The sequence below is a fragment of the Bacillus rossius genome (assembly GCF_032445375.1).
Source record: "Bacillus rossius redtenbacheri isolate Brsri chromosome 9 unlocalized genomic scaffold, Brsri_v3 Brsri_v3_scf9_2, whole genome shotgun sequence".
NCBI lineage: Eukaryota > Metazoa > Arthropoda > Insecta > Phasmatodea > Bacillidae > Bacillus > Bacillus rossius.
The window spans coordinates 83,805-111,257 of record NW_026962013.1 but is presented as its reverse complement, the minus strand read 5'-3'; the positions used below and the strand labels follow the sequence as shown (position 1 = coordinate 111,257).

The 27,453-nt window shown below is 40.9% G+C and overlaps 1 protein-coding gene across 2 annotated transcripts in view; it reads right to left on the bottom strand.

The window, feature by feature from the left end:
- The window catches only part of LOC134542884 (cytosolic carboxypeptidase-like protein 5), a 67,094-nt gene extending 39,995 nt beyond the window's left edge, over positions 1 to 27,099 (bottom strand). Inside the window, exons 1-6 of one of the 2 annotated variants that reach the window (XM_063387469.1) lie at positions 26,901 to 27,099; positions 22,201 to 22,338; positions 21,941 to 22,084; positions 20,111 to 20,256; positions 17,672 to 17,822; positions 15,655 to 15,848 (exon numbers count right to left, since the gene is read on the bottom strand). In XM_063387469.1, coding sequence (XP_063243539.1) covers positions 15,655 to 15,848; positions 17,672 to 17,822; positions 20,111 to 20,256; positions 21,941 to 22,084; positions 22,201 to 22,312 — 747 coding nt within the window. In that variant the 5' untranslated portion in view covers positions 22,313 to 22,338; positions 26,901 to 27,099. Of the gene's footprint in view, positions 1 to 15,654; positions 15,849 to 17,671; positions 17,823 to 20,110; positions 20,257 to 21,940; positions 22,085 to 22,200; positions 22,339 to 26,625 lie in introns of both variants that reach the window. The other variant, XM_063387468.1, reaches the window with a different exon arrangement.
- Between the last annotated feature and the right edge of the window lie 354 nt (positions 27,100 to 27,453).

Sequence of the window (27,453 nt, the reverse complement as noted above, 5' to 3'; positions counted from 1 at the left end):
GACTGTGACACCCGAGGACGCAATGACATTGGTCCGATACAGGGGCGGGGCCACACCACAAGGGCAGAGGACGACAGGGGGACCCACACGGGAGACCAGAACACGGTCAGAGGAGCGGAGTACGAATCAGCGGACGAGTGACAACCGTCCACCCAGGTGTCAGTATTGCCGCAGCCCGGAGTATCACTGGCACGCGGAGTGTCCAACCAAGGCGGAGTTGTGGAGGAAGATGGAAAGGGAAGGACGCCATCCGGGAAACGGACAATAGGGGGCAGGGACAGAGTCGGCCACTGCCTCCTAGATACGAACCCGGACAACATGACAGAAAAGACCTCACCGAGCCCGAGAACGAGTCAGCCCAACGACGCCCGCCATGACACCAGCCACAGGGACGAGAGGAACACAGGGACGTCGCCCGCCAAAAGTGACAGCCCCACTGGGCAGCTCGGAAGAGACACGAGGGACCACGGGAACCGCAGCATGGACGCCACAGCAGACGGGGGAGCCAGTAGCAGTCCAACAGCAGGGGACAGGTCACCACCAGAGGAGCAGGGGGCTCCTCCAGCACAGCTGGGACAGCTGGGCACGGACCAGGCGGCGCTGCTCCGGGTGCCAGTGCTCCTGAACGGCCGTCCCGTCCACGCGTTGGTGGACACGGCGGCGACCCACTCTTTTGTCTCCGCCCACCTGGTGCCGGACGAGGACTTGGAGCCACACGAGGACGAGGTGCAACTGGCAACGGAGGGGACAAGCGCGTCCACGTCTGGACGCGCACAGGTAACCATCGGTGTTCGTGACTTATTCAGTCGGACTAGCGCCCTGGTGATGCGTGGACTGCGGGAGGAGTTGATCCTGGGCCTGCCTTGGCTGGTCCAGGAGGACGCCGCCATTGACATCAAGGACAGTAAGTTGCACGTGGGCCGTCAGGGGCGCCGAACGCTGTACGGCGTGGGCCGGGCGGGCCCTGTTCCTCCCTCACCACAGATCCAGCTGGCAGACCTCACTCATGACGTGCCACCAAATTACACAGGGTTGTTCGAGGGCGTGTTGTCGCAGCAACCGTTAGTGTTCGCGGCCACAGACATGCTGCGGCGGACAACGGTGACGGAACATGCCATCCCTACAAAGCCACACAGTCCCATATACGTAAAGCCGCGGGAGTTTGGACTCAAAGACCGTCAGGTAGTGCAGGAACAGATAACCGAAATGCTCCAGAACGGAGTAATAGAAGCTAGTGAATCTCCGTACAATAGCCAAATCGTCATGGCTAAGAAGAAGGACGGGACCTTGAGGTTCTGTGTGAACTTCAAACCCGTGAACTCTGTCACCATACCCGCCCCACCACCACTGATAAACATTGCAGACGCGTTGGCAGGCTTGGGGGACGCCCGTATATTTACGTCACTTGATCTAAGGTCCGGGTATTGGCAAGTCCCCGTCAGGCAGGAAGACCGTCCTAAGACCGCGTTTACGGCCCCGGACGGACGCAGGTTTCAGTTCCGAGCCATGCCGTTCGGGCTGATGGACGCCCCCTCGACATTCCAGGCCATGATGGTCCGCGTCCTGGATGGGTTCGTGGGCGACTTCGTCACGGCCTATCTGGACGACGTGATCGTCTGGTCACGGACGTGGGAGGACCATGCGCATCACCTGGCATTGGTCCTCGAACGGCTGGCCAGACACGGGCTGACCTGCGCCCCGCACAAGTGCCATATCGGGGCAACGGAGATCAGATTCCTGGGGCATGTCGTCAGTGAGAAGGGGTGCCGCCCTCTCCCGGAGCACCTGGACCTGATCGCGTCCAAGGCGGCTCCACAGACGAGAAAACAGCTGCAAAGACTCATGGGGCTCCTGAACTGGCTGCGGTCCTTCATACCGGACTTCGCAGCGGTGACGGCCCCCATGACGGACTTGCTATCCCCCAAAACAAAATACAGGTGGACCGCGGAGGCCGACCGCGCCCTGGCTACTGTCAAGCGCTTGTTCAAGGACAGTCACACCCTCGCACGGCTGGTGCCGGGCGAACCCCTGTACCTGCAAACGGACGCGAGTCAAGTAGGTATGGGGGCCGTGTTGTACCAGGTCGGACCCAATGGCGAGCGACGCGTGATGGAGTATTCCAGTGCCAAATTCGGGCCGGCCGCCCGGAACTACGATGTGAATGAACAGGAGTGCTTGGCAGTGGTGTGGGCTGTCAAGCGGTACCAACACCATCTGGAAGGGCGGGAGTTTACTCTTAGGACGGACAATCAGTGTTTAAAATGGTTGAACTCGATGCAAGGGAGGAAGAGTAAATTTACCCGGTGGGCTGTGACCCTCCAAAACTTTGCATTCACAGTGGAACACGTGCCAGGGAGGACTAACCAACTTGCCGATGAATTGTCACGACATCCTAACCCAGAGGACATCTTTGAGGACGAGGGCACGTGGGACGATCTGCTTCCTCCGTCAGGGCGCGCACCCGTCACGGGAGACCAGATGGGGCCCGCGGCATTGTACGCGGTAACACAGGAGGAACCAGTCACTGAACCCGAGGCAGTGGACACTCTCTCCCAGCTGATTAGCGCCGTGCAGCGGGTTCAGCGGGGGGACGACGTCTCGAAGGCCGCCGTGGAGGCGTGCGGGAACCAGGTGGTACCGGATCAGCGCTGCGTGGACGGGGTCCTGCAGACGCGGGTGCCGGGAGGTGGGGATGCTTGGCGAACTCACGCCCCGAAGGGGGCCCGCGCGGCCATACTGGGTTATTTCCATGACCACCAGCTAGCAGGCCACCCCGGGGCCGAACAAACCGCGGAGGCAATCAGGGTCTCCTTCCACTGGCCCGGCATGGGACACGATGTCCGGGAATACGTCCGACGCTGCCACACTTGCCAGCAGCGCAAGGCCCGGAGGACAGACGGCGAGGAGCAACAGCGACCTCGCCGCCCGCAACACCCATTCCACACACTAGCTCTAGATATCATGGGGCCCTATCCCCGCAGCAGCAAAGGCAAGCGCTTCCTTGTAGTACTAACAGACCTGTTTACCAGATGGGTCGAGGCCTATCCGGTCTCCAACGTCCGGTCGGGAACGTTGATAGCGCTGATCGACGGAGAGGTAGCCCCTCGCTTCGGGTACCCAGCGGTGCTCCTATCGGACAACGGATGTCAGTTCACGGGAGCCCGCTGGAAACAGGCCTGCAGAAGGTGGGGGGTGAGCCACCACACGACGCCGACGTATCACCCGAGGGCCAACCCAACCGAGAGACGGAACCAAGAGATAAAGGCTCAGCTCCGTCTCCGGTTGGGAGAGGACCATTCAAAATGGGATACCCATTTGCCGAACCTCTTATACTGTCTGAGGCGTCGTACGAGTGCCGCCACGGGTTACTCGCCGGCAGAGCTGGTCATGGGGCGGAACCTGGCGCTGCCAGGAGAATGCCGGGTAGAGGCGGCAGCCACAGAAGCCGGATGGGGCGAATGTCTCAATACCGAGCTGACCAGAATGCAGGAGAGGGCTAGGCGGAGACAGGAGGCCTATCTACAGCAGACGACACCACAGTCCACTAGACCCCCCCCTACTCTGAACCCCGGGGACCAAGTGTACGTCCGACAGCATCCTCTGTCGTCAAGGGCAAAGAACTTTTGTGCAGGTCTAGCCCCAAAATGGGCGGGCCCCAGGACCGTTCTGCGACAGGCGGGGGCCACATCGTACTTAATACGTACACCAAGCGGGAGGCCCGCAAAAATTCACAGAGACCAACTGCGCCTAGCCGCGGGGGAGAGACAAGCTCCAAGGGACACGGACAGGGGAGAGGGGTCTGCCTCTACACCAGTCACCGACGCAAACCAAGCCAGCCGTGACATGGACGGAAGGTGGGACGAGGACATGGCGGGACAGAAAGAACAAGGAGACGTGACAGAGACGCGACCGGCAGCCGACACAGGGGCAGCCATGAAAGGAACGGAGACAGGAGGGGCAGAAGAGAGCGTAATGGAACCAGCCAGGACATTTGGGGAACCAGACGAAACGACCGCCGACACAAACGTGATCCAGTTCATCACGGAACCGGACACGGACGGGGAGGACGAGGAGGGGAAAGACCCAGACACCCCTCTCTGGCCCCTCAATACGAGTCTGGCGGACTCGTCGTTCATTATGACCGTCACCGAACCAGACTCAGATACAGAACGGGGGGACACAGAGGGGATGGAGGAAGAACTGATGGGGGTCCTGACAGGTGAACCAGGATCTTCGGGGTGGTCTGCCATCCCAACCACGAGGATGGGGGGAAAGGGCAGGACATTAGACCCCAACTGTTCGCTCAGCCCCTCAATTTCCAGAAGCGAATCTGGGGAAAACTCCCGACCTAGGAGGATACGGCGGGTACCCACCTACTTACGGGAATTTCAGTGCAATAACCTACCAAAGGCAAGCCACCACACTAACACAGGATCCCGACTCAGTGTCATGAGTTTACTGCCACCCTTCGCGAGACACCCGCACACGATACACACCAGAGGCCAAGACACTTCCTACCCTCTCGTTTCTACGATCAACGAGTGCAACGGCAGATGCGATTAAGAGACGTTGACGCGCATAATGGCCTTGTGGGAGGGGGGGGCATTTGACGTCGACCCAGAGGCCACCCTAGCTCCTACAGGCCGTTATGGCGCGTCACCGCCTTCTTCTGTGCGCGGGCGTGTGCGGGAGCCAGTGGTGCCACCTTCATTAAATCAGTGTCCCTCCGACGTAGTTTTTTTTATGTATATTTTCTTTTCTTTCAGCAGGACATAAATTTTATTGTAAAAACTATAATATCATCCATCATGTATAATTTAAATTAGAAGGGTAAATAACATGTATTTTAATATGCACGGGGTGAACAAGTCGCGGGTTCCCGTCCACGAGGACGTGAGATGCTGCACGAGACGCGCGCGGGGAGGGGGTCGGCGCGAGCAGAGGGCAGTCGCGTCTGGAGAACCGCGGAGGAGTGACGTGTCGGCCGCGAGCTCTCGCCAAGACGAGTGAAACGGGTGAGCATAGAGGCCTCCGGGCTTAACGTCAGTGACGCGGGGAATAGATCAGCAACAGTCTTCGAGTCGTGTCAGGCAGTTCGAAACTATGGAGATTAGTATGTAAACTATTGCCAAGGGGTCGCCTTATTGTAAATAGTTTAGTTTTCTTTTTATTAGTGTTTCATAATTTTTTCCTTTCCTCTCGTATGTATGTATATATATACATATCTTTATTCGCTTGTATAGTCATGCATTGCCTAGGATAAAATAGTACCATAGTGTCATGGACGAGACCTCGCCATTTTAATGGGACATTTCAGAAACTGTGTCCGCAGGTAGTGCTTGCCTGAATTCGCTATAGGACAGGAAATCAAAGCCCTGCCGGTTTGGGACAAACGCCATCGGTTAGCGCCGCGACGCCGGCGCCTACTACTTCCCATAGGCGGCCGTGTAAGGGGAAATTCTCGTGTAGTCAGGCCTCACCTAAGAACGGTCGTAGGCGGGAACTGCGATAGCCCCGTGCCAGTGCAAATAGTGGCCAATAAAAAGAGTGAGTGCCACGAAACCCTATGTAGTTTCATTATTAGCAGGCTAGATCCTCTTAACTGCCACGCGGCCCGAAACCCACCCCCAACTGAGCTAGCCCAAGAACCTACACAACCAATAAGGGGATCAGCCCGCTCGACGACACTAGGTTAGGTTAGGTTAGGTTAGGTTAGGTTAGGTTAGGTAAGGTAAGGTTTGATTGTGGTATTTCGGCGTTAAGGTACATTTAAGAAACGCACACAAATTCATTCAGTTGTTATTTCGGCGTTGTGGTCAATTTTGACATTCGGTGTTATAGTATTTCCGCGTTGTGGTTACGTCCTAACAAAATCTATAAAAACTGTTGGCCAACTAATCATCATCGTCACACCATTCAAAAAATTAATGTTTGTTTACATTTTTCCGCTTTTTGGCGCGATTCAAAATGCTTGTGCCTGGTTCGCCCGGGTTTCTGCTTGATACTACGACGCTGTTCCAACTATATGCCAGCGCCCCCAGCTGACGTGATATGGCCACTCACGTAACACTATTCCAAACACCGTTCGCCCAATCATCTGCTTGCTTTTGTATTTATCCGGTGTCGCTGTTCCAAGCTGACGTCAGTGCCCCGAGCGGTGTGTGATGTGTGTACGCTTTAAAACTTCGCCTGTTTGTCTTATCTATCCAAACATTATGCCGGAAAGGAAAATAAACGCCGTAGTTTTGCGTATTTTAACAGTATATTTTTGGGTTTAACATTATAACGTGAGCGTGTGTAAGCTTTTGTTTGCTTTAGTTCATTTATGATTAATGTTTGGCGGCCATGTTGCGGTGTTTGTTTACCATTGACGAGACAAGTCTTTTATCCAGTATTTAAATTTCGCGTAAAAACACTGCGACTTCGCGTTTTAATACAAAATTTCGTGTAAAAACGCTGTGTTATGGCGATTTCGCGTAAAAACTGTATTTAACGGTGATTTCGCGTTTATGGTCGTTTAATCGCGATCGCGAAAAGAACAGGCCCCTATGTATATTATATCTTTAACTATAGTGCATGTACGAGATTTGTAGTAATATCACCAAAGATTGCACACCCCATACGTTAAACTAAAGCGCATGTACGAGATTTCTCGTATTTCTGCAAAACTAACGTGATCAAGTTAACACAAGACAAATGCGGTAGGAAATGATTACGTAAATTACTGGGATGTATTTATTTTCTTTGGCCTTTTTGGTTATAACAGTCAGGTAATGAAAATATTAATTTAATCTTGTGTATTAAAAGTACTGGTCCAGTAAATTTTACAGTACGGTACTAAGTTGACTAGCGTAGTCGCGGCAGCCATCATTATTTCTCGTGTTTCCTTTTTTCCGACGCAAATTTCTATAACCACACTTCTTACGTTACGTTTTAAATATTATTGTTCTTAAGGTGATTTGCAATGAGCAGGCTTACATCGTTTAAGTTTTCCAAATGGAGAAAAGATAATGACGACCCAGATGACCCAGAACCACCCCAAAAAAGTCTAAAGTTTCTTCTGACGAGCAGCATTCTTCCAAGAAAACAGCAACTGCAGTCAGCGGATTTCGTAATGTAGATGGGTAACTAAATTCACATTCGACCTTTTTTTTAATGTCCTATTAAAAAGTTTTACTTATTAACAATGTTAGGTTATGTCTACCACAAAAATATGTTATGTGGCCTTATGCTGAATGTTTGTCATCTTTATAATATTATATATTTTTTAATGAAGGTTAGTGTACAATGAAAAAGGAAGAAAGTCTTTTTTGAAATTTAGACGGAACTTCTTCATGAATTAAAAGTATATATATTAAGAAATTAAATGCAAAATGATTTTCTCTAAACTGTTTTCTTTCCTCCATTATTTATTGCATTAACTTTACTTATAAAAATGTTTTGCAATGTTTTAATAAAGCTAAGCTATATAATGTTTTAATTTTACATATGGCTGGAGAACCTTTCTTTCTCACCATTCAGTTAAAGACCAAAATGCTGGTCATCGGTTCATTTTAATTCAAAACAAATATTTCTGTATTAGGTTCGGTTTGGCTCGGCTCGGTTCGAAATTTTTTTGCTATGGTTCAATTCGGTTCGGTTCAAAACCAGAGAACTGAGGTTCGCCCAGCTCAGGAAAATTGTATACCTAAACTATATTATGAAGGTAACGGAAATAGCTCAAACATAAGTTAAACTATGCTGCATTTTGTCAATTAGCATAACTACGCGATCATTTCCAACCTTAAATAATATAACATTGCAGAAAAAAACTTAACTTTTTTCAAATGGTGTATGTTATACAAACGTATTTTATTGAAAACATAGGAAGGATTAATTAATTTAACAGAGAATTAGACAGATGCAAACTTACGTGTGGTTTTTGAGGTTATTTGTCTCTATTTTATATCAGGTGTATACACTATGCACTTAATTTATAATTTTATAAATACACATGTGATTTTTTTTTAATACATATGCCTATGTAATTTTTTAAAATAAATGTGTGATTTTTTTTAATAACATGTGGTGAAGTTTAGTGTGGAACTGGGATTCGAGATTTGATGACAAACACTGAGGATTCTAACAAGGATTCGGATTCGACCAAAATGTGGATTCGTCCCATCCCTAGTATTAAAACAAGTAATTGTCATAGTTTCTCAACGGCATATAAATTGATAGTCAAACTCAATCAACACCATGTGATACTGTGGCTACTGACTTGCTGCATATATCTATGACGAAACAGACGTTGCGACTCTATAATATATTTAACAAATATAATTAATGGTTTAGGATTCCAGATTAAATTACTAAAATTGTGTTTATAATATTGTTGAACTAAAATACAATTTACCTGGCTGCCTTTAATAATTAACTTTTTTGGTCTCTTAACTTCTCATCTCTCTAGCACGGTATTTCTTCTTTCTTGCTGCATTTTATTGCAACTGGCCAATCTGCGCTGCTTGCAGCACAGGATTTGTGATTTTAACTGCTTGAACTCCTGCATATATCACTCTGTCATACCACGGCACCATACACTAGTCTAGTTTCTTCCACGTTCGAAACAATTTGTTGGTTTTATCCTGCCGTAGAGCCTCCAGTCTTTGACATGACAAATCAAATTACAGTAAACTCCTGATGATCCCTGATAGTTCGAACCTACCGATGCCCGGATAATTGGAATCCTGAAAAAACCCAAATAATCCATTAAGGTCTTCGAATTTAGGTCGCAACATATATCTGTCTTCAGTAGAATTTTCTGAGCATGAATGAAGTCTTTGTGTACTGTCTCTCGGCTCTCGGCTGATCGGGACCAACTACTACGACACTGTGTTGCCATGCAGTTTTTCTGTCTACGGGAGAGGCAGCCGTGTCTCTCTCCTTGCCCCTTCTTTAAATTTAATTTTTTGACCCCTCAGCAGCAAGTTATTATTTCTTCTCAGTTCCTTGTCCTTTTATAAAACTAGCATGACGGAAAATAATCTACCTACGCCTGTAGACTGTGCCGAAAGAGATTTTTTTATTATTACTGGTGGTGAAAATCTTCAGGTGTGAATAATAATAATAATAATAATAAAACACGGGAGAAGAAAAGAAACCCATAGGGTTATCTTAACACGTGTCACATATCTCATACCCACTGCCAAGGTTTGCTAAAAAAAAATGGTACAAGTCAAACAGTTTGTAGGCACATCATGTAGTTTTTCAACTAAGCTGAAATAGGCTCAAAAAGAAAAGGCATACAGTGCTCAAAAATGGCATAAGTGAAGCAGTTCTTAGGCACAACAAACAGTTTTTCAACTTGTTAGACAAAAAAATAATTCCTGATGACTTTCCCAAAATTAACGAGATTCTCATAGTTTTCAGGCACTAAAACAATTCCTGGCTAAATCAAGATTTCTCAATTTTTACGGTCAGGTGGCAACCCTGGTTAAGTTAGGTTAGGTTTGTTGCATACATAAAAATAATTCTTAATTTAAAATATTTTAACAAATCTTTTCCATATATTTATCGCAGCTGGCTTAACTTAACGAACTTTTCACTTTAGTATTATTTATCTAATTTTCAGGAAGTTGTTACATGACATGAAAAAATTTTTCTAGTGGGATTGTAATAATCATTTTTTACTAGGGATGGGCTGGTCGAATCCTCGAATCCTCGAATCCCACCGAATCTCTAGTATTCGAAAGATTCGAAATTCGAGGGAAAAGATCCGGGATTCGAGGAAAAATATTGATGTAAATGTAGTACTTTAAAAACTTAAATGCTTACAATTTACTTGGCCTGGTTACGTTTTCCTTGGAACACATCCGATTGAGGTACAGCAGAACCTCGTTAATACGTGATGGTCAGGACCGAGATAGTCACGGATTACCGAATTTCACGGACTAGCGATTAAAAGCCCGGAAGGTCTTGTCAAGCTTCTCAGACACCGGCGTGCAGCTGGGTAAAGGCCGTTCACGGTAAGGGCCGGCCGTCTTCGAATTAGTGTCTCGGCTTAAAAAAATACAGCACTGTCTAGCCATTAGTTCACGGTCATTTACAACAGCCGAAGAGAGAAATATATCGTGCTGACCTTGCACCCTCTCGTACAGCCGAATGCCAGCCAGACACGTCACTCGCCAGGCGCCTGCCGTGCGTTGGCGGGTGGAAACAAACAAAGGGAGGCGGGAAGCAGAAGTCAGGACATCCCCCCTCAAGTTTAAAGAGTGACAAATGTGACAGCTGAAAGGGGTGCGACACAAAGGATCGGTACAAACAGCGTTGCAGAGTTTGGCGGCCCACGCGACGTTAATTTTAAGCACTGACAATTTTTACTTCTCTTTTTTTTCTTCTCTTTTAAATCATCCCGGATTATCCGATCCCCGAATTAGCGCAACACGGATTAACAAGGTTCTACTGTATTGTACTTTTAATTCGTTATTATATAAAAAATTATGAAGCATGTACTGATTTGGGAAACTTACTTTATATTCATGAACATGGATGCATTTGTATTTGTACACATGTATTTTAATCGCAATTTGATTTTAAATATTCTGATACACATTCTATTTATGAATTTTTTTAGGACCAAGTTTGGTTTGTGTTAGGGGTGTGCGAAAATTCGTAAACACGAATAGTTGCGAATAGTAACTGACGAACTATTCGCATTCGTATGTCGAATAGCAAAATTTAAAATTGCGAATACCGTATGCCCGAATATAAGGCGACCTGCAGTTTCAGGAGGCCAAACAAATGTAAAAATAATTTTGGTAGAAATCAATGTGAAAATTCATTAGACATACATTTTGTGTTGATAAATCCTTTTTGCATTTATGTATACCGCATTTAACTTTCCGTTTCACAGCTACGTATTACTATTTAGTAGTGTGTTAAACGTAACAAAGCAAACAAAGAATGCAGCTTGCCGGAACAAAACAAGTGGCTAGCTGCCATGGTGAAGCATACGGCCATGAATAACTTCGGTGACGTGACCGCGAATATTTGTCCATATTACTCTCTGACAGAGAGTCTCTGTCCTATGAATTTTAAAGAATAATCTAAGATAATTATGTTGTTTGAGAGGTTTTTACATAAATAAAGAGTGGATTACTGTGAAATCATTAAAATAGCTTTTGAAGCAACGTACCAAATTCCTGTAAATATGGCGTCTTCGTGCGTGTTCGGCAATGTTCGTTTTACAACAAAGAAATATTGTGGAAAGACAGTTGGCAGCCATGAATTTCCAAACATTACTTCCGAAATGTTTTGTAAACGTAAACAATCGTTCTGAAAATAGCTGTGATATTTTAGTACAAATTTTCCGTTAAAAATCTGAAATTAAATTAACGTAAATGTTAACACGCGATTGTACACAAAGTACAAATATGATATGTGTAATAAAATGTTTCCATTTTTAGATGCTTCAACATTCACATTTTTACTATTCGATTCGAAATTATTCGACCATCAAAATCCACTATTCGCACACCCCTAGTTTGTGTAGACTACCAACATTAAAATATGTATTATCTGAGAATTCCATGATGGCCAACCAATGAATTTGTTAGCCAATCATTTTGAGCAACATAAAAAATAACTAATATTAATATAAAAAATTTTAATGGGTAAACTAGAGAAAACACCCCGTCACTTTTAACTTAGGGCATATTAATCACTATGCTTTAGTGAGGCTTAATTTTAAAAGATGCACGACAATATTTCTTATGGCCTAAAACCATTGAATACAAGATGGCGCCTTTCAGTTTCCATTAAATATTTCAGGAAAGCGTTTACCTTCATTTGGGACTTTAAACAAATGTCAAGTTGGTAACAACAAAATATTGTTCCGTCGGATGTTGAATTTTGTTTTCCAATTTCCGTGGATAAATAACTAATATTAATATAAAAAATTTTAATGGGTAAACTAGAGAAAACACCCCGTCACTTTTAACTTAGGGCATATTAATCACTATGCTTTAGTGAGGCTTAATTTTAAAAGATGCACGACAATATTTCTTATGGCCTAAAACTAGGCTTCTGCGAGCAGAAGATTTTCACTTCGAGTCGAGCTCGAGCGAGTTTGCTAAAATACTCGCGAGTATCGAGTCGAGTTCGAGTTTTTTTTTTTTCAGTTTATTGCACATAAATTTACTGTGATGGAGTAATAAAATGTGAGAACTTTTGAGAAAAATATGGAAATAAAAAAAGAAACCATTATCATTGTTAGCCTACTAAAGAGATAGACCTACATTAGAGGTCTGCGAGCCTAAGAATTTTACTTTGAGCCAAGCTCGAGCGAGCCTACTTGAAAGTTCTCGAAGCTTGAGCTTTTGTGATACAGTTACACTTTTGGGAAATTATTTTTACCTTAAACTTAGTAGGTATAATGTTTGAATAAAGTATTAAAATGAAGTGGGCTTATTAATTTTGGGTAACTATTTACAGAGTGCTTTTATAATTTGCACTGCTAGGAAAAAAAACATGTTTTCCATTGAATCTAACCTGTTTCCATTGGTTCATTAGTAACTGATATAATCCAACTAACATAACCACAGTTTACAAGTACGTATATGTTTGTGTAAATGTAACATAACTTTGGAATAATTTCATCCTTGTCAATTTTTCTGGAGTCCTTACTGAGCTTCAACTAACTGAGCACCAAAAATCATGTTGTTTGAAAAGTACATTCACATTGTTTCAACATTTCCACTTTTCGGCACAAAAATTCTGAGAGAGATTGTCATAGAGTATTAAATTCTGTTCTTCAATCTATCATGCAGAAAAATAATTTGTTCTGCACGTTCAGGAGTTAAATTAGCTCTACGATTGGAGATGGTGTTTACAGCAGATGAGAAGCATCTCTCGCTGGCAACCTGTGTGGCTGGAATGCTTTAGTAAAATTGTTGGTAAATATGTAGAGTCGCTGTATATGCGGAAAAAAAATGCTAAAATTCCGAAAATACTTTTATTCTATGCTCTTTCACTTCCTCTTTTCAAATCAACCGGCGGAGATAAGAAATTCCAAATATTTTAGGAATATCGAATTTTTTAATTTTCATCACAATACCTGGGTATTCATGCGGCGATCACCATTGTTTCTGGTTTACGAGTATCTATTATGTTTCTTATTGGACAATTTTGTCACGTGACAGTTCCGTGATTGGCCAGTATTCAAATGAACCAATACGTGATTATTTATTTATTTATTAATCCGTCGGAGGTATCGCGACGTAGGTGAACGACTACATCATTTCCTTCTAATGGCAAAGGAAATGTACCCGCCTCCAACTTAGGTGGGTTTTTAACGTTTCTAATTTTAAAGTCTTATTTTTTATTTTGATATTGTCCGGGTTTGTTAGGTCAGGTCAGTTACATTATAAATACTTTAAAACTAAAGAACCATTGAAATTAATTCACATTATTTTTTATGTCCGCTTAGTTTGAAAGTATTAATAATGTAACTGACCTGACCTAATCGACCATTTTATTTATTACGCATTCACGAACACACGGCAAAATAACAAAAATGGCGTCGGTCTAATGGTTGTACAGGTGTTGTATTGCAAAATTAAAAAATTCTATATCTCCTAAAGTATTTGGAATTTCTTATCTCCGCCGGTTGATTTGAAAAGAGGAAGTGAAAGAGCATAGAATAAAAGTATTTTCGGATTTTTAGCATTTTTTTTCGCATATACCGTTACTCTACATATTTACCAAATTGTTTAACCTCGAAATTAGTGTCAAATATCTGTAACTTGTCATTAAGTTTAATCAATTTAAAGTAATAAAAATAGAAGCATTTTACTTAATTCAATTTACACTTGCAAAAAAAACTTACGCACAATAAACCTACATGGAAATTAAAGTCTTTTTCAATGTCCTGTAGTCTGAAATATGTTTACTCATGTCATCAAATGTAGAGCTGTACTGAAGAAGCCGATTTTGCCAATATTTAGTTGAATCGGCATTTCTGCCAACTTCCAATACTCTTGTTAATTTTCGGCCGATATTACTGAAAAACGAAAGAGACTGCCATAACCTAAAAATCCACTAGTACCCTTTTCACTTTTCGTAGTAGTACTGCATTCTTTCAGATCGCATTATTTCTTAGCAACATGTGCCAACCGTACATATCAAGATTTAACATCCTTTTTTTTTAATATGTCCTAAATAAATACATTACCATCACGGTAAATACACATCTCGGTTATTACGGCAACTATAGTGCAAATGTGGTAACTATCATGCTTCTGCAGTAGTTATGGTATCCACAAAGAATCGTTAGTTCTTTTTATGGTAATTATCTTAAGATAACTATTGGAATTGTACTGTAGTTATGGTACATCATCCATATTTCTTCGTAAGTTGTTGTTCATTTGTCTTTTCTTCATATTTATATTTACGTGCGCCATTACTGGCAGGAACTTTCATAAAAATTTTAAACGGGACTTTATATCACACATTTTATGGCGTAAATGATGAGACCCCGGACAATTTAAACGCTTTTTACAGTAAAATGCGGGAAATGTTTCCGCATAAAGCGGGAAATACTTCCGCATAAAGCAGGAAAGTGATACATTAAAACTATGCGGAAAATTATAGAAGTAAAAAAAATTCATCACGGAAATTCGTAAATCCCGGGTACGTAAAAATGATGTGTTCATGTATACGGTCGATCATGTTACATTATAAAGTAAAGGATAATAGTGTTGTAAGACTTTTATTCCCTTATAATGAGAGTCTTTTTTTTTCTATAGGTAGAGTGCAAGAAAAGCTCGCTCGAATTTCGAGTTGTTGAAAAGCCACGAGCTCGAGTTCGAGTATTACTAAAAAACTCGACTCGAAACTCGAATTTCGAGTACTCGCAGGTGTCTACCTAAAACCATTGAATACAAGATGGCGCCTTTCAGTTTCCATTAAATATTTCAGGAAAGCGTTTACCTTCATTTGGGACTTTAAACAAATGTCAAGTTGGTAACAACAAAATATTGTTCCGTCGGATGTTGAATTTTGTTTTCCAATTTCCGTGGATACATGAATCACTGTACTCACAGATAATGCCTGAATGCCTTAAATCCACCAAGTCGGATTCTACAGCAATTGATGAAGTGACCAGATTCTTACGTGATCCTACAGTTAACCCAGAAATAAACATTCTCGAATACTGGAAAACTCAGTCTGCGTGTTCACCCAGGCTACATAAACTGTCCAAAAAATATTTGTGTTCACCACCTGCGACAGTGTTCTCTGAACGTTTGTTCAGCACTGCAGGAAACATATGTGACCAAAAACGGAATCGTCTTGATCCAGACCGTGTCAAAATCCTTGTTTTTTTAAATAAAAATTTAAAGGGTTAAATAATTCTGCATAATGTTTAATTTTTTCGCTTAACTTATAAATTATTTTATAATTAACCCTTGAGAACTGGATTCGGATTCGAGGGGTGGATTCGAGGTACTGTTTGGGATTCGGATTTGAGATTCGGATTCGAGAAAAATGGGATTCGAACCATCACTATTTTTTACTATTCGAATTCAATTTTCATATTTGCGAATAATTTGGTATTGGTATTTGTGTTGAATATTGGCACAGGCCTAGAAGGCCGGGAAGGGAGCGGACGCTACGTGCCTTCTTGCCGAGGAAGCGGAAGGGGCGGGGCGCCTCGGGGACGGGGAACAGGCCGGCCAGGCGGGGCTCCCGCTCCGTGCTGATGAGGTGGTGCGAGGAGACCGTCAGCAGCTCCACCCGCCGGCCCTCCAGCGAGTGACACACGCACTCCCGGTGGTAGTAGATGTCGTCCGGACCCGGAGCGATGCAGCCCTCTGCAACACCAGCATCCACATCAACAATCTTATCATGCTTTTTAACAATTTTCAGTACTTCGTTAGGTTTTCAGTTTCAATGTAAACAGCTGATTATATGTTTCAGAAGAAGTCGTATGATAGCAATTTGTTATTTGCTTTTATTTCTCATTAGTTAATTTTTGTAAGTATGTCTGTTATTAAATTAATTTCAACTTTTAAAGCAGCTAAAAGTTGTTTTTACTTATTTGGCTGGTTGGTTAAGTTTACTGTTGTAGTCATATATTTTTCCTTACTTATTTGGCTATTACCCTTTGTCTGAAAGCATGATGATGCATGTGATGGTAAATTACATCAGTAAGAGTGACAGAGAGAGACCCCTGAAGAACAAGAGAAACAGTGTGTGGGAAGCTCAAGAACTAATAAATCATATTTGGAAAGAGACAGAGATGGAAAAGCACCTAGTTAAATGTATGCAGCATTTTTTTTAATTTTATTTTATTTCTTGTAACTTGTGCTTTGCTTGGTTAATTTATGAAAGTACATGGTTGGTTATGGGGGACATGTACAAAGGTAGTCAGTTCTGCAGTAGTTGTGTGGTCGTGGTACTGAAAGGGCATGGTTGGACGAGGGCTTGAATAATAATATTATTATGTAACTAGAAGCAAATTTTTGCCTGCGGTCCGGGCGGCAATGATTTATAAACATTTTCGAACATGTTATTTAAGATTTGTTGACTGTAGTCGGTGTTGAGCCTGCAACAAGACTTAAAATTGGTTTTTAGTTGTCAATCCAAAGTCATAGTCCTTGGCTTGTACTGTCATTTTGAGTAACCGCGGAATAATAACATCTTTGTTTTATAAGACATTTCGATACCATTTTAAAGTCAATTAATTTCTTGAAGTATAAAACCCTTTTGGGATGTTTTATGTGCAATATGGAATGGTGTTGTGGTCGGAAGATGGTGGTTTTAATTTTCGGTAATATGTAATAAAAATCAGTAAAAATGTAAAAATCAGTCATTGTCCTCAAGAGACTTTATATTAGTCATGAATCATTTACAGCAATGTTTGTACGAAATGTAAACAGCATTTTCGAAACCAACAAATTCTTATAGAGTTTTTATGTATATGCAATTCAGACCAATTGAGAGCTAGCTCGAGGTTTGAATTGTTACACGCTCCTCTATGCAGCATGCATGTTCCTAAACCAGGGTGACTAGAGAACCCATAAACACAATCCGTCGACTTTCCTGTGACTCTCAAGGTCTGCTAGTGACTTATATTAATTTGTTAATCACCCTTAGCTACAAAACTACTGCACAAATTACTAGAGTACTATTTCCCCATGTGTCTGATAAGTGCAACCCAAAACGAAAAGATTTCATTGAAAGATAAAACCTTAAATTTGTAATAATTCACCACTCATCAATATTGTATATTTTAATTTATCATTCTGCATAATCATTAAAATACTATCACACAATCCAAAATAAATGTGGGAAAAAAAATTAACAATAATGTATTTGGGTTACAATATCACAATAAAATACAAAAATTCTTATTTTTGAAATGATATCTATCACAATTATTTTACTGCCAAATAGTCAAAAGATAGCCTGACAAGTCATATTATTGATAAACTTCTAAAACTTAAATAAATTTTTTCAAAATGCTGATTTAAAGTACTGACTTCTTGCCTAAGGAGAGACTAGTTTTCGTGCCTACAAAAATGAACAGCCTGAAGAGATTGGCATACGAACACAGGTCACTGTGTCACAACAGTGCTCGGTGCAACAGTGTGATGAAAGTAGCAGTGGCTTGTTTCGAACAAGCTCGGCCTACCTTGGAGCCTCCTGAAGCGTGCGTCGATGTTGGCTAGCATGTTCTGCAGGTCGACGTAGGAGAAGGGGTACGTAAACGCAAAGTAGGCGATGGCGCGCGGGTTGTCCAGTGTGCGGTACTTGAAGCTCAGCACGAACGTGTGGTCATCGACCTGTGAAGCGCAACAACTGGAACAACTGCCGGGCCCTCGCTCCCCGGAACAACACGGCACACGCGCGGTCAGAACGTCATTGTAGTTGCTGTAGAGACTACTATTATCAGTCAATGTTTTGATTTGATTTTGAAATGTTTTGAAATTACTGCAGTTTTTATCACTGAGTTTTTAAATTCAAAAAACGTGTTCAAATAAGAAGAAAGGGAAAGAACCTGACATGTAAAAATTTAAGCCACAAATTAGTACAAAAAATTTTACCTCTACACAGTGGTGCACCAAAATGTATGAAATTCAAATTAGGCTACAAACATGGTTACCAACTAATGCAACACTTTACAAAGAGAGGTTTAGATCACACAACATTCACAATAAGTGGTCTCAGCACAACTTGAAGAATTGTTTCCACAGTTTGAAGAATTCAGTGAACTCACTTCTAAGATACTCCAACTTAAAAAAAGAAAGTAAAATTCTTGATTTATAAAAAATCCCTCACAGGCTTGTGTGATTTTTTTAGTCACTGAATTCGCGAGTATTTGTAACCCCCACGCTAGCCGAAACAGGGGAGACCAACACCGGACCCATAAGCAGTCAGAACCTCTCGGACTGGACACAACGAACCACTGAGCAAGTAGGACCAATCGCTTACCTGCGTCGTGGCGCAAGGCGTGTATGGAATTTGCTCGCTGCCAACAAAGCACACTGCAAGTAGGACCACTTGCCATTTGTGTCTGGGAACACAGTGGGTAGGGAACTTTCAGGACACCAACGGATCACCAAGCGAGTAGAAACTCTCACTGTCCGTCGATGAACCAGTGAGCAAATAGCACGATACGCTGGCTAGCGATGAATCATGAAGGAAGTAGAAAGTTTCACTACCAGAGATGAACCATTGACTCGTTGGGTGCCAAGGAACGACTGGGTGTACAGGAGTCACGCTGCCTTCGCTGAGTCCACCATTAGGCTGCTGACCCCAGAGTAGAGTAACACAGACACCAGAGCGAGTTGCTGACTGGTCCCATCCCGACCCCCGGAGAGTACTCATGCAAAAACAAAGAAATGAGGCAAGTTCCAACTGCAGTAGAGACTCATGAAGATTAAAAGGTTTTGAATACTTGCCCATCAGGCTTTACCAGTCATAACTTTTGCCAAAGTTAAAAATTAAAGAAAACTAATAACATTTTAAAATGATAATTGAAACTCAGAACAATTAGGCCTTATCAATTTTTAAAGATTGCGAGATTACTTGAATCAGACATGGGGCAAGTTTCATGTACTCAGCTCACGCGACTATAAAGACTAGTACTAATATTTGAAGTCAAGTTAATTCTTGTCAAATGCCTAATTCCCAATAAAAATTTACATTATTTTAATCAACATAGTATTTTTCTGTTACTTATAATACATGAGTATGAATAAACTGTTTAAATGTTATGGAACCTTTAACTTCATTGCCTCTCTTTCATTTACTACGATTGTTGGTTATAATCCCAATAGTACAAAAATGTAGGCACTTGTGCACATAAATCAGATAGAAGCTAAGCTAACTTGAAAGGCCAATAATTTGTGTTCTTGCAGAAGTTTGAATACATACATAAAGAGATAATATTGTAATAATAATTTTTAAACAGCTGCAGGTGGTAATATACAACTTGTTGAACCCTAAGTAGAAATGTGGATTCCTTTCAACCATTTTAAATATGGGATGTGAATTATTGTTGAGCAGGATGTAAGTCCAGATTTTCTCAAACTTTAATCATTAAAGCACTCTGTGAAGATGTGAGCATATGGCTGGCCAACCACTTTTATAAACTGATAAAACCATATATAATAACATTCGCTGGTTGTCCCAGCAAGTACTGCGAACGAAACCCATAATGGTCACTGGCTAAATGTTAACCATGTAAAAAAAAATGTGTTTCTGTACAAGTATCAACAAATCAGTCCATTTCCTCACCATTGGCCATGCTGAAATACTTTGGCACAGTGTTTTATTTTGGTATAGTACTTATAAATTATAATATAATGCAAACATTCCACACACAATTCAACAAATCTTACTAGATTATAAACACTTTCGAAATGATTCTTATGCTTGATAATAGTGCAGGGTTTGATCGGTACTCATACGCTATGCGGCAGCAATTTCCTTTGCTTTCACTACATACAACTGCTGACTATCCCGAGATGTATTTGTGATATCCAACAGAAGAGGTACATGTATGTATTGGCATGAGTAGCTACAAGCAGATGACGCTGAGCTGGCAGGAAGGAAAGGCTAGACTCACGAGGTAGGTGGGCCTGTCCCTGATGCGGTCCCAGTGGCTGCGTCCTGGCACGACGCGCCACACCGGGGCCATCCCCTGGCTGTACATCTTGCACTGCTTGTTGAGGTTCATCAAGTTCAGCTTGACCTGAGCGCATGGCGTCCCTCCTGCAAGCATGCCGTGATAGCTGCACCCCTTCTTACACTGCTGCAAGCATGCCGTGATAGCTGCACCCCTTCTTACAATCGTGTTTCACTCTTTACAGTTTCTTCCCAGAACATTAACCAATAATAATAAACTCTATGTGAGTTTGTGTATATATACACACATACATAATTTATGTACAAAATGAACATTTTTTCAGCTATTTTACCACCTGAATTTTATGGGCCTGTGAGAAGACAGTACACATACCCAAAGAAGAGTTTGCTAGTGTGTTTCCAGTTAATGATGTTTCAATGTTGTGTTAAAGAAAGAAAGACTTTAATTGTTCTATTCCTTGGTTCTAAGTATTGATAATCGTGACAGGAACAGTTTTAAGTTCTCAAGATTTTAAAATTATTTCTTTTAAAACAATAAAAAACAATTAACTAATGAGCCCTCAGCTAAATTTTAATACTGTTACGAACGTGACATATGCCGGGACATGTGCAGGTGCAGAGCTGGCTGGCGACTGCCGCGATATGATATGTGCCGCGCGCGCCTGGAAGATAACAAGGATTGTCGCTTTCCCCCCTCCTTCCCACCTATCCCCGCGCGGCGCCCTGCCTTTGACATGTAACTGACACCGGACAGCTGGGAGTTGCGCGAGCCGCCGACACGTGTTTTCGAGAGATTTCTGCCGTCTGGATGGCTCGGAGTGACGCGACAGGCCCCGGCCGCTCTCGTGAGTTCCAGAAATTGCGGCTGATAGATAAAACGAGGACGGCGGCCTCGAGAGAGTCAGTCTGAGTTGAGTTCGAGGAGTTCAGTGGGGAGTTCTCCCGCGGCGGAGTGTCCGGGCGATAGTGCCGCGGGTGCGGCAGAGTGGCGAAGTCCTTGGACGAAGGTTCCAGGGCGGAGAGTCAGAGTCTGAGTGGGGAGTTCTCCCGCGGCGGAGTTTCCGGGTGATAGTGCCGCGGGTGCGGCAGAGTGGCGAAGTCCTTGGACGAAGGTTCCAGGGCAGGGAGTGAGAGAGTTCAGTGGAGTCGGGAGTTTTCCCGCGGTGGAGTTTCCGGGCGATAGAGTCGCGGGCGCGGCGGAGTCCCGAGTGAAGTTGCGAGCGAGTCGTCGTGTGGGATCTCGGCGAAGAGTGTGACGGCAGCGGCGGAGTGCGGCGACGGAGTCCCACGGCGGAGACCCACGAGGGGTGCTGCGGTCAGAGTTGCGCCGGAAGTGCGGCCCAGCGAGGTGTGTGGAACGAGTGACTGGGGAATTGACATTTCTTTAAGTGTAATTAATTATTTGCCATCTTAGAAGATTATTTGTAAGTGACAAGTAGTGGTAATAAATAAAACTGTGTGTGAAATAAAATCTATTAATTGGACTATCCTTTACGAACCCGCAGGTAAATCGTAACAATACAATAAATAGGAAGTTATTTGTTTCTAACACGGTTTTAACATTAACTTACTTCTTACTGTACCTGCTGATAGCTGAATCTGAAACTAAATGTCAAAGCCATAAAGGATGTAAAGATAAAAATAAATTATGCCTACATTGTAACATTTAAAATTTGTAGTCTACAGCATACACATAATTTTTTACCTTTGTCTATACCTATCTGCCTCGCCAGCACCTAACAAAAACGATGGCAACAGTTCAAAAGTGGCAGCAGGGCCTTAGCTGTGCATGTGATGGTTCGAGGCTAACCTTTGATACCAAAGTAAAACCATGTGCTGTTGTTGTTCTCGTATTCTGTTCCAGCACAGTCCGGTTTCGTCCAGATGTTGAACTCGTAGTCCGGCGAGTCATCCGAGTCGTTCCCCACAGTTTTCTCTGCCGAGTTTGGTGCAGCTGAACCAGATAATCAGAAATGTTAGTACTTGTGGGCTAGGCAGTCTATAATAAAGAACTACAGAAAGCAAAACATATGCCCAGCAAATATTAACAGAAAAAGAACTTGACCATACCATTTTCGTTTTTTGGCACTAGTTCAACGTGCGCGAGGTTTCCTGAATCAAAACTGGATATGAACGTGAAGCCAGCGCACTCAACGTTGGAGTCCGTCTTCTGAGGCTCCATGGCCTGTCAGCACCCTCACACCAGTTCTGAAATGACAACGTGACAAGGTTTAACATCACCATTTGGCATCAGTCTCATCATGTGTAATTTGACACAACTTGCTACAAAATTGATAATGTTCAAGGAACCAATACTAGATACAGCTACTTAAAATTAAAGTATCATCCAATACTTAAGCGCTTGTGCTACAAATTGGCCAGTGATGAATACAGTATCCATACAAACTTGGGGTCAAGTTCACAACACAATACAGTGCATTACAGAAGAATTTACTGGGTGGAAATAAAGTACGGGAAATTAATGGCATTATGGAAGTTGGCTAATGATAACAAACTGGAATGGTGGAATGAAGGAAAATATAGTATTTAATATTGGCAACGGTGAAAGACTAATTAGCATCGTGAAAATAAATACAAATAATAGTGTGTTTTCGACCAATAGTAATGATTGTAGTACGAGTAGAAGTGAGGTAATGAATGGAATATCTTTATAATTAGGTAAGTGATTAATAAAGACCACATTTTATGGTTTTATTTTTAGTCCAATTTCGTTTTTAAAACTGAGGATTTCTGTGTTATTTTTTATATTTTTATACTTAGTTTTATACTTACTCCACCAGAAACGTGGTAAGATTAATAAGCTACATTTTTAAAATAAAATAATTTGTAATAAAGTGATCTAAAACATATACATTCACAACAATAAAAATAAATTAGCAAGCATTTGTGGTTTAAAGGATGCACAATAAAACAAATCAAATTAATTAGAATTCATTAAAATTATTTTGTAAATTTTCAAACTCTTGTTCTTGAAATAACTTTGTTTGGAACACAGCTTTTGTCCAGAAACGAACCAAACACCAGCTTTCCTTTTCGCATCTTTGGCCATTTGAAGAGAGATAGGTCTTAGACCTTTTGTGTTTCTTTGCTGGGTCAGAACATTTTTTAAAGCTTTCCTGTAATACTTAATGAGTGATGCATAGTGGTGGGAAAAAATATTTGAATTTGAATGCATATAAATCCATCTATTCTCGATAGCAGAATTTCTTTTTCTTCATCAGAAAGTTCTGCAATATTAATAATTATTTATCTTCTTGTCTGTGTATGTATTTATATGACACACAGAATTTATAAAAATGCCTACACTACACTTTTCATATAAACTGGCAGCCATTGTAGATTGTAAAAAATATTGTCGGTTTTACCCACTTCAGTCAAAAAAATACAAAGCAAAAAACTTATAAAAAACAAATAAATAACACCAGCTACATTAACAGTTGTTGAAGTGCACAGAAAAATAGAAGCTACTAAGACTCCCACACATTGGACAACCTGTGACTATCATCTTCTATGAGATCTCCCTACAGTTAACCTTTAGATGATGCAATATATTACATCACCTACATTTAAGCAAGAAGATGCAATATTATGCAAAATGATTTAGTGACCAAACATTAATTGAACAATAACTTTTCTTCAACCATTTTGTACCATTTGTATTTTTCATACATAGGCCTACCGTATATTAAATGTGTATTTTCAACAAAGCTAAATCATTATTTCAAAGAATTTTGCAATAAAAATTTTACTACATATTTGCTTTTACATGTACAAGTTATTTTGTAAACTTAAAACTTATTTATAATCATCTTAACCACTTCTTTCACAAAGAAATTGCTTTTATAAAGAAGAAAGATAAATACCTACTCAAAAATTTTATTTCACCATTTTGTATAAAATGTTATGCTCTTTCTAAAGGTACCAAGCCAGAGATTGTAAAAATTAATAGAAAAAAGTTATAATAGGATTACTGAACTGATGTTAACAATTTTTTGTAATTTGTTTTTTCCACTTCTAACTTAAATTGCACGTACTTCTGGGCATTTAATTACATTTTACGAGTGATATTTGAAATCTACTTAAAATTCTGAATAAGTATGGTGAATTTTACCATTTTCCATTAATAACTGGTACCTATTACCAATTGTAGGTTGCAGCAAGATGTGTCAATCGACTTAGGTTGTGGATTAAAATAATTTCACCAGAGGGAAACTTTGAAGGACTTTAAATTCCAAACTAGAGCCAAAATTTAAAAAAATGAAAAATACGGGTTCTTATATTTGTTTGAAGATACCATGTACCAAATTTCATCCAAATCAGAGTTAGTGGGGTGGACACCCCTGGATAATGTGGCATGGAGTGCCCTAATATAACTTGTATTTCGGTGCTATGTGGTGCATTGACATGCTTTTGATGTTATTTCGGTTTTATCACAATTCACCATAAAATCTTGACCCTAGTGATTAAATAAGTACCTACACAATAAGAATTACGTTGGAAGTAAGAAATTTATTGGAACAGTGTGGTCTAGAGTGTAGAAGTCACAAGAGAAATTAAAGGTTTTGTTTCTTTATATTGAATTAATTTAATGGTGCAGTGCAGAGAAAGAATGTATAGTTTTGATTGTAGGAGTAACCAGGAAAGTGATGGTTTGTGTTTTGAAAATGGAATTAATTAAATGGCAGACTGGCAAAAAAAAAAGAGATGCTTTACCATAGTAAAAATAATAAACAATTATTGAAAATATATAAATGAGATATTGCAAAATACACTAAACTGTTTTGGATTGAAGTATAGAATATGATACCATAGATAGTATATATAAACAGTATTGTGTTCTATACTAGAATAGATATGGCTGTAGTATTTAACACAATAACCAAAAGTTAGTTTTGAAAATACACATTTCCTTGTGGAAAAAAAAAGTGATATTCCCCACCCAAGAAAACCCATATTCATGCACTTGTCCTGTAAGAATGTAGGAGTGACATGTCAGCTGTGCCATGTTGGTGCAATCATCAATATTGTTAGTTATCAGATTGTATACTACTCCCCAAACTTGTACTGAAAGAAATTCCTTAAGCAATATTAAGGTAAATAATGTAATTTGTAGAACAGTAATTATTTCACAAAAATAAATAAATTGTGAAGGAAGCTGACATTATGGACTGTTGTGACATTGGATCATCTTCATGAAAGACATATTTTAATACCTTTGGAGAATTAATGCAGTAAATATCTTACGTTGCTGCTTCACAGCGAAGTTAAAATAAAATTACAAAAATTCTATTTTCCAACATTAGAGATGATCCTGTATGTATTTGCCCTGAAAACAGCATTAATCACACTTTCAACTTACATTACAATTCCAGTGTGCATGGACGATGATGCCGCCATTTATTGTTTACCCATACCTATAGGTTTCTGTGTTTATTTTGGAGAACTTTAGTCAACTGAGGTATAGTTTTATAACAAAAGTAGTTAATATGATGGCATGTTGCAGTTGTAGCGAAATAGGGAAATATTAATGTTTATATTTTCTCTTAGTTGGTTGTTTGTCAAAATGTTATTAAAATAAGTAAGTATTTTTCTTTTTTGACATTTCATTTAGTGTAGTAACAAACAAAGTAGTAGTTAGGTTAGCAATGTAAAAAATACCTAAAAATATTGTGAAACGGGTAGTTGGGTTAGTATAGCGACATTAAAAATACTGTGATATTGTGTTACTTTAGGTTCGCGACATTAAAAATAATTTAAATTATTGTGGACTGTTGGTTGGGTTAGTATAGCTACATTAAAAATACTAAGAAATCATGTGAACGGTTGGAAAGGTCAGGATAGCCACATCTTAAATTGGTAATTCCTAAGCAATCATAAGAAATATTATATATATATTTTTTAATGTAGCTATACTAACTTAATTGTTAATGTAGCTCACCACACATAATCGACCTTTCACAATATTTGAATAATGTTCATAAAAACAATCATACAAACAGACACGGTTAAACAATTAATGGCGGCGATAGCGGCAATGCACACGTATCGAAATGTGAAATAAAAAGTGTGATTTCTCAGAAACTAGTAAGAATTTATTAAAGCTGTTTTCAAAGTAAGTACAGGAACGTCTCTAGTGTTGCAAAATGGTATTTTCGAAATTTTATTTTAAACTCTGCGGAAAAGCTGTCACATAAGATATTTACCTCTTACTCCTGAAAGGTCCTACTTTCTTTACTATCACTCACTTCCCATACAAGTTACTCTAAGGTAATACATTATGTAGTTTCGCTTCGTGCCCCTGTAGAGCATTTTCTTTATTTTGTCCCTTAGCTTTCTCCAACCCCCCCCCCCCCCCCCCAAAAAAAAAAACAACACAGTACGTGTGTGTACTTAGCAGTACATTAAATACAGAGTTATGCTTCAAAAAACGATTCGAAGCGATTACTTGCACGATGTAGATTGTATGTTACATACCTCACATTCACTTCACACTAGCATTTACCACCGCTGTGGAAGGTATATAACACACAGTACAAACGGCACAGGTTCCAATACACGTCCATTTTACAAAAATACCTAAAAGAAATTATTTTTCTAAACCCATTCCATTATGTACACAAAAAATAAACAAAATTCAAAATTCGATCTTCATATATTAACTTCCTCCTATGGTAACAACAGACGCTATTGATAAACAATAACAACTGTGCATTAAATACGCTCTTACATTTAACTTTGAATTTACGCACTCTATGACAACACCACTGTTGCGTATTTTCTATGCGGATTGCCACAGCATTCTTGTTTGATACGTTCAATTTTTGTTGAGAAATGTGCCCATGTATTATAACCTTAAATTCCTACAAATCCCTATTTTTTTAGGGGAAAAAAATCATCCATAAAATATTCTATACCGAAACGTAGATCTTAAAGCAATTATTAAATCCAAAACTTCCCCTTCCCCCCCTTTTTTTTAAAGAATTATTAAACCATAGAGTGAACATGGTAGAATAGAACAGAGGTTGGAAAAGACCGCGCTATGCAACCTTTTCGTGTTTAAATACAATACACACAAAAAGTGACCAATTGACTTAATTTAAAAAAATTAAAAGTCGAAGAAAATTACAGGAAACAAACTTTTTTTTCCATGTGAATGTAGCTTGTAAATTAATATTGATTTAAAAAGCAATATTACATCTTATTTTCAGAGAAGGACACTATTTCACATGCGCACAGCACATGCAAAATTATGCACATCTGTGCGTATTGTATCATTTGTAAGGATTCCGACTTCCCTTTCAT